This window comes from Macaca mulatta, chromosome 1, assembly GCF_049350105.2.
Source record: "Macaca mulatta isolate MMU2019108-1 chromosome 1, T2T-MMU8v2.0, whole genome shotgun sequence".
NCBI classification, from domain to species: domain Eukaryota; kingdom Metazoa; phylum Chordata; class Mammalia; order Primates; family Cercopithecidae; genus Macaca; species Macaca mulatta.
In genome coordinates, this window is record NC_133406.1 from 239090773 (window position 1) to 239099151 (window position 8379).

An 8379-nucleotide genomic window follows, 5' to 3' on the forward strand; every position below is an offset into this window, starting at 1 on the left:
TTTTTAGTAGAGACAGGGTTTCACTATGTTGGCCAGGCTGGTCTTGAACTCCTGACTTTAGGTGATCTGCCTGCCTCGGCCTCCCAAATTGCTGGGATTATAGGTGTGAGCCACCGTGTGCAGTCTTCGAATGATCTGTTTTTGTATATAATTATTTGACGAATAAAACTAATTTGATATTGTTGGGTTAATGAAAAAGCTGTATCTTCTGAGTTATTGACAACATATAGATGCATTTAAAATTCTGATTTAGGCTGGGTATGGTGGCTCATACCTGTAATCCCAACACCTTGGGAGGCTGAGGTGGGAGGATCACTTGAGCCCAGGAGTTCAAGATGAGCCCTGGAAACATAGCAAGACCTTGTCTCTAATGAAAATAAAAAATTAGCCAGGCATAATGACGCATGGCTGGATTCCCAGCTACTTGAGAGGCTGAGGTGGGTGGATCACTTGAGCTTGGGAGTTTTGAGGCTGCAGTGAGCCATGATCCCACAACTGTACTCAAGCTTGGGTAACAGAGCAAGATCCTGTCTCAAAAAAAAATTTAATAGGCCGGGTGTAGTGGCTCATACCTGTAATCCCAGCACTTTGGGAGACGGAGGCGGGCAGATCACCTGAGGTCAGAAGTTTGAGACCAGCCTGGCCAAGATGGTGAAACCGTGTCTCTACTAAAAATACAAAAATTAGCCGGGTGTGGTGACAGGCGCCTGTAATCCCAGCTACTCGAGAGGCTGAGGCAGGAGAATTGCTTGAACCTGGGAGGCAAAGGTTGCAGTGAGTGGAGATCATGCCACTGCACTCCAGCCTGGGCGAGAGAACAAGACTGCATTTCAAAAAAAAAAAAAAAAAAATTAATATCCTTTTAATAAACTCATGGCTGGGCACGGTGGCTCACGCCTGTAAGGAGGCCCAGGCAGGCAGTTCACGAAGTCAAGAGATCCAGCCCATCCTGGCCAACATAGTGAAACCCCGTCTGTACTAAAAATACAAAAATTGGCTGGGCGCGGTGGCTCAAGCCTGTAATCCCAGCACTTTGGGAGGCCGAGACGGGCGGATCACGAGGTCGGGAGATCGAGACCATCCTGGCTAACATGGTGAAACCCCGTCTCTACTAAAAAATACAAAAAACTAGCCAGGCGAGGTGGCGGGCGCCTGTAGTCCCAGCTACTCGGGAGGCTGAGGCAGGAGAATGGCGTAAACCCGGGAGGCGGAGCTTGCAGTGAGCTGAGATCCGGCCACTGCACTCCAGCCTGGGCGGCAGAGCGAGACTCCGTCTCAAAAAAAAAAAAAAAAAAAAATACAAAAATTAGCCGGGTGAGGTGGCAGGCGCCTGTAATCCCAGCCACTCGGGAGGCTGAGGCAGGAGAATCGCTTAAACCTGGGAAGTGGAAGTTGCAGTGAGCCGAGATCACACCACTGCACTCCAGCCTGGCGACACAGCAAGATTCCATCTCAAAAAAAAAATCATTTACACACACACATGTGCGTGTATATATGTATATATAAAATACATATGTATGTTATATATGTGTGTGTGTGTGTGTGTGTATTTATATAATTTTTTTTTTTTTTTTTTTGAGACGGAGTCTCGCTCTGTCACCCAGGGTGGAGTGCAGTGGCCGGATCTCAGGTCACTGCAAGCTCCGCCTCCTGGGTTCACGCCATTCTCCTGCCTCAGCCTCCCAAGGAGCTGGGACTACAGGCGCCCGCCACCTCGCCCGGCTAATTTTTTGTGTTTTTTTAGGAGAGACGGGGTTTCACCGTGTTAGCCAGCATGGTCTCGATCTCCTGACCTCGTGATCCTCCCATCTCAGCCTCCCAAAGTGCTGGGATTACAGGCTTGCGCCACCGCGCCCGGCCTATATAATTTTTTTAAATAGAGAGGGATCTAGCTATATTGACCAGTTTGGTCTCAAAGTCCTGGTCTCAAGAGATTCTCTCACATTGGCCTCCCAAAGTGTTGGGATTACAAACATGAGCCACTGTGCCAGGCCAAGCTAGATACATCTTAAGGGACAAGTCTCATGCCTGATGCATGGGTCCCACACGGTGTTCACCAAACTGCCTGATGCCCTAAGCAGAAACACCCAAACTTCAAACCTGGAGAAGCTGACGTTTTCATGCTACAGACAGCTTTTCCCAAGACTTCGGAACAAGACTGCATATTATAATGAGACTCTTACTCCCCTTTGATTCTACCTCTTTCACTGGGCAGGGTGATGGCGTCACAGGATCCTTAGGGTGTAACTTTTCCAGCCAGAAACCTCTGGGGCTGGGGCGCCTTTGCCTGAGTTTTGCTTGGGCCCACTGGGCGCAATCCACCCACTCAGCCCGATAGGCTGCACTCAGCTGATGCTACTGGCCCAGATCTCACACCTCCAAGCGTGGAGCGGCAGGGGGTGTGTGAGCAAGCACGGGGCCATTCACTGTGCACAGCCAGGTATGCCAGCTGCAGTGGGGCAGGCAGCTCCAGGCACCAGCACAGGTGCCAGCTCTGTGCAAGTCTGCAGCTGGACCAGGCATACCAGAAGTGGCTTCCATTGCAGGCACTGGGGAACATGGTGGCTCCCAGAATCTTGGAGATGCCAGGAGCTGCAGAGCCCCAAAGAGGGTGTCACAGACCTGGCTCAGGGAGCCCCCAAGTCTGGGCTCCCTGAAGGGCAACAGCTCTCTTCTGTCCTCCGCGTTGCCCGCAATGTGGCAAGCAGGGGGTGTGTTTCAGCCCTGTTCGTGTTACAGCTCTTTCAGTCCCACTATTCAGCAGGTCCCATGTTCTCATCCTGTGTCCAGGAAGAATGAGGTACGTGGATAACTGGAGGGTGAGCAAGAAAGAGAGGAGCTTCATTGAGCGACAGAACAGCTCTCAGGGGACCCAAAGTGAGTAGCTCCTTCCCACAGGAGGATTTGTCATCCCCACAGATCGAGGAGATCCCAAGTGGGTAGATCCTTCCCACAGGTGGTATTCCTGACGTCTGTGAGTATGGCTGAGTCTGGGGTTTTTACGGGCTTCAGAAGGGAGAAAGTGTGTGCTGATCGATCCACAGGCAGCCATGGACAGGCCCAGAAAAAGCACCATAAATCTCACTCTGGGCAGCAGACTCCACCCAGAACTGGCAGCCCAGCCCCCACGTCTCAGGCTGTCCCCAGCTTGAAGGTGGGTCTTCACTGGACACCCGCCCCTTTCCACCCAGGAGCCTGTGTGCCTCCTGCCGCCATCAATCATGTCGTCCACAGGGCTCAGGCTGTTCAGGTTGAGTGTTGCCTACAGGACTGGGCTGAGCTGCCCTCAGTGTGTGCGCACCTGGCTAGGTTGCAACAGCACCCAGGCTCAGCTTCAGCTTTGTCAGGAGTCAGGAGAGGCCGGGTGCAGGTGCAGGCACTTCTGAGCTTTCAGGGGCAGGCGGGGGTGGCATCTCAGCCCTGGGATGGCAGGGATACCTGGGTCCACAGCTGTGGCTGGGCAGATGCAGCTACTCCCAGAGAGTGGGGCTCCTGTCCTGCCAACTTGGAAGGGGGCAGGGCTCCCACACGCTCAGTGGAGCACACAGTCCCAGCTGAGCCTCCCCTGCTGCAGCCAGCATCTTCCTAGCAGCTACTCAAGAGAGGCTGCCACTGCCATCGATGGTATAACTGACATTTCACAGTCAATAGCTTCTGCTGGTAACGTCACAAAAACCTGATCTAAGAGATCTTTAGTACCTATTGGTTACATAAGGTATCAAATAAGTATGTCAATACTATATGCTGTACATGGGGAAATTCCTCTGGGAACACTGAGACCCATCCACACAGAACAAGAAAACAGGCACAGTGCGGCCAGGCGTGGTGGCTCACACCTGTAATCCCAGCACTTTGGGAGGCCGGGGTGGGCGGATCACGAGGTCAGGAGATTGAGAACATCCTGGATAACACGGTGAAACCCCATCTCTAATAAAAAAAAAAAAAAAAAAAAAATTAGCTGGGTGTGGTGGCGGGCACCTGTGGCCCCAGCTACTCGGGAGGCTGAAGCAGGAGAATGGCATGAACCCGGGAGGCAGAGTTTGCAGTGAGTGGAGATTTGCGCCACTGCGCTCCAGCCTGGGTGACAGAGCGAGACTCCGTCTCAAAAAAAAAAAAAAAAAAAAAGGCACATGGTTACAAGTCTCATCTAATTTCCTATGGTCATTTTATTTATTCAATTGGTTTCCTTTAATTTCTATGTTTCTGGTTTTGTTTTCTTTTTTTTTTCTTTCTTTTTTTTTTTTTTTGAGACGGAGTCTCACGCTGTTGCCCAGGCTGGAGTGCAGTGGCGCGATCTCGGCTCACTGCAAGCTCCGCCTCCCGGGTTCCCGCCATTCTCCTGCCTCAGCCTCCTGAGTAGCTGGGACTACAGGCGCCCGCCACCGCGCCCGTCTAATTTTTTGTATTTTTTTTAGTAGAGACGGGGTTTCACTGTGGTCTCGATCTCCTGACCTTGTGATCCGCCCGCCTCGGCCTCCCAAAGTGCTGGGATTACAGGCTTGAGCCACCGCGCCCGGCCCTGGTTTTGTTTTCTAATTTTGTTTTTAATTGCTTTCCTTTAAGCATGGGTTCGTGGGTCAAAACCAATATGCAAACTGGGATAGTAATATTACTATGAATTTTACCTTGTATTTTCCCCTTTTAAACTTATTCATTGCCATATTTTGCAAAAGTACAATTTCTTTTTTTTGAGACAGTCTTGCTCCGTTGCCAGGCTGGAGTGCAGTGGCATGAACTCAACTCACTGCAATCTCCACGTCCCGAGTTTAAGCAATTCTCCTTCCTCAGCCTCCTGAGTAGCTGGGACTACACGTGCGTGCCACCACGCCCAGCTAATTTTTGTATTTTTAGTAGAGACAGGGTTTCACCATGTCGGCCAGGATAGTCTTGATCTCTTGACCTCGTGATCCACACGCCTCGGCCTCTCCTGGGATTACAGGTGTAAGCCACCGTGCCTGACCTGAAAGTACAATTTCTAACAGAATAATGCTGACACAGCACTTTGAGAGGATAGAAAAAGACGACAGAAGCAACAAAAATTGAAGTTAATAATGGACTCTAGGTAGACTTAGCCTGAGAGCACACCCTTCAAACCTTTGATGCTCAAATATGGTAAAAAGGGTTTTGACAATGACTCCCAGCAGTCAGTCTCTCCAGTGTGGGAGCAGACCAGCTACCTGGAACAAGTTCATCCCAGCACGGGGACTATCAAAACTTAATTACAGGATGACTCATCAGTGATGCATTTGGAGAAAGATCTCAACCAAAAGGGGGAAAATATCCAAGTTGTCAAATAAAAGTCGACTCACTTATGTTTAAAAAATACCTTGACAAATACAGCTGGGAAAGGCCACAAAGGGCGAGTTCTCATGAATAAGTAATAAGAAAAACTATCACAAGATTCTGCAAAAACCACAACCTTGCACTAAGGCAACCTCACACAAAAAAATACTTCAGCAAGGACAGCTGTCCAGCAACTGCCTGTCCAACCCTGCATTGGGAGTATGCTTGTTACTGTTCTTTGTAGCCAAGGTTAATTATTTCCAAACCATTATCTTCCTCTTCATTTTTTCTTTAAAAACCGTTACTTTCCTGAATGCGCAAATCGTTTACTATGGCAGGCATATTCGCCAACGTCCTATTCCCAAATAAATATTTTCAGTTAGAGAACTTTTTTTTTTTTTTGAGACGGAGTCTCGCTCTGTTGCCAGGCTGGAGTGCAGTGGCGAGATCTCGGCTCACTGCAACCTCTGACTCCCAAGTTCAAGCGATTCTCCTGCCTCAGCCTCCCGATTACCTGGGATTACTGGCATGCACCACCACGCCCAGCTAATTTTTGTATTTTTAGTAGAGACGGGGTTTCACCATCTTGGCCAGGATGGTCTCGATCTCCTGACCTCGTGATCCACCAGCCCCGGCTTCCCAAAGTGCTGGGATTACAGGCGTGAGCCACCGCGCCCGGCCGAGAGCCTGTTAGTAGGTTGATAATCATTATAATTCCCTCTCCCGTCCGTGGCGCTCCCACAGGAAAACATCCACCCACTGCCCACCGTGAGGCCGCATCCAGGCAGACAGGCACCGCTGGGGGACAACACACTCGCGCTGACTGGATATACTGTAACTTGACCCACATCTCAGACCAGCCGGCGGCCTCTCCAAGGAAGCCCGAGGCGAGGAAGACCCTAGTCGACGTGCACTCCCAGCCAGGTCTCCACAGGTCGGCCCTCGCATTTAAACGTTAAATGTTGAAGGGCTTTCATAAAAGAGCGATGTGCTCCTGCTTGTATGAGCCGGGGCCGGAGGACGGTAACAGCGACACGGGACGGGAGCGAGCCTCAGAACTGGGAATGTCTGTGGCTCTTCGGGACAGCGGAGGGAGTAGATCCAGTGAAGCGCGACGACTCTGGGGTGGCAGAAGTGAGAACTATGGGCCCCACGGGGACCGAGGGAAAGCAAAAAATCGTCTCAGGACACAAGACGCCGGGCCGGGGAACGGTCCTCAATGCTCTCCCGGGTAAGCGCGGACCTTCGCATCATTCCCAAAGGCAGCGGCGACACCTTGTGACGTCTTGGCGTTCGGCGCGGCGCGCGTCACACTAGGCGCCGGCGCGGGGTGCTGACGTCAGGACGCCGGCGCTGAGCGCCGTGACGCTCAGCCGGTCCTTGTGGAGTGCGGGTCTCTGCTGCGGACGCCGGGGGCCGGCGCGGCGTTGGCCGCCCCCGGCCTCGCCGAGTGCAGCGCGCCCGAAGGCCAGTGCTTGCGCTCCGTCCGCGGCCCGGCGCCCGAGGTGGGCGGGGAGGCTGCCGCGCAGACGCCGCACGCTGCGCCGCCGCTTTCGCGTCGCCCGCTTCCGGCCGCGGCGGCCGCCATTTTGCTCGCGCGGAAGCGCCGCGGTGGGGTGGGAACCCAAGCGGGAGAGCCGCGGGCTGTGGGGCCGCAGCCATGCCGTCGTCCCCGCTGCGGGTGGCGGTGGTGTGCTCAAGCAACCAGAACCGGAGCATGGAGGCGCACAACATCCTCAGGTAGTTGGGCTCCGCCCTGGCCCCGCGCGCTCCGCTCCGGCGACCGGCCCGCCCTCCTCTCCGGTTCCCCCTGGCCCGCGCCGGGCGCCCTGAGAGGAGGCCGGGCTGCGCTCGAGGGTCTGCTGGTTGGGATGGCAGCTGGACAGCAGCGCGCGGCGCCCACACGCGGGTGGGCATCGCGGGGAATGCGGGTTCCGGGACGAGACGCCCGCTGTCCGGTGGTCCTTCGAGCTCCCCGAGGCCGGGGGAGGGGTGCGAGGGTAGCGGCCAAGGTGAGGGGCTGCGCGGCGGCGGCCGATCGTGGTTATTTCGTGTGCGTCGTTGGCTACCTTTGCTGGAAACGCGCACAACATAACCTCGGCAAAGAACGATGTTGTAAATAAGAAAGCGGTCTATTTTTTTAATACCATGGATTTGTGTGTTTGCTACTTCTTGTTTTCTTTTGCAAAAGATCCTCTCTTTCTTCCTGGAACGCCTCCAACCGGTGGTTTCTGGAATACAACGAGGATTTGGTTTGGCTCTGCTGGTTTAAATTCGCTGCTAACTGGTCTTCTGTGACTTTTGCGTAGCATCTGTCTAATGAAAGTTTATTTCTGCTTGATACAAGTAGTTTGTTCAGTTACATAGCAAACTGAAACTGACCACTTTACTTACAGTGAAAATTTGGTATATGTGTCAACTTTGATAGTAAGACACAATTGAAACGGCTTTTCCCCCCCAAAGTTACCTACGTGAAGTTTAAACGAAAACAGTATCTCACTCCTCTTATCGCAGCCCAGCTGTAACTTTCCTGAGCAACTTGGGAATATTAGCAGTCCCTCTTTTTTTTTCTCTTTTTAACAGTGTCACGCGGGCCAGGCACAGTGGCTTACTCGTGTAATCCCAGCGCTTTGGGAGGCCGAGAGTTCGCGACCAAACCCCCCCCCCCAAAAAAAAACAGTGTCAAGTGTTCGTGATCTGCTGATTCTCTCTCTTTCTTTTTTTTTTTTTTTTTTTTCTGAGATAGAGTCTTGCTCTGCGCCCAAGCTGGAGTGCAGTAGCGCGATCTCGGCTCACTGCAACCTCTGCCTCCCGAGTTCAAGCGATTCTCCCGCCTCAGCCTCCGGAGTGGCTGGGATTACAGGTGCGTGCTACCACGCCCGGCTAATTTTTTTTTTGTTGTTTTTTTTGTTGTTGTTGTTTTTTTTTTTTTTTTGAGACGGAGTCTCGCTCTGTCACCCAGGCTGGAGTCCAGTGGCCGGATCTCAGCTCACTGCAAGCTCCGCCTCCCGGGTTCAGGCCATTCTCCTGCCTCAGCCTCCCGAGTAGCTGGGACTACAGGCGCCCGCCACCTCGCCCGGCTAGTTTTTTTGTATT

General features: G+C 52.7%; 1 protein-coding gene across 1 annotated transcript in view; it reads left to right on the plus strand.

Moving 5' to 3' along the window:
• The first annotated feature begins 6655 nt into the window (after positions 1-6655).
• The window catches only part of SSU72 (SSU72 homolog, RNA polymerase II CTD phosphatase), a 34525-nt gene continuing 32801 nt past the window's right edge, over positions 6656-8379 (plus strand). Inside the window, 1 exon segment of the mRNA NM_001261547.1 lies at positions 6656-7023. Coding sequence (NP_001248476.1) covers positions 6944-7023 — 80 coding nt within the window. The 5' untranslated portion in view covers positions 6656-6943.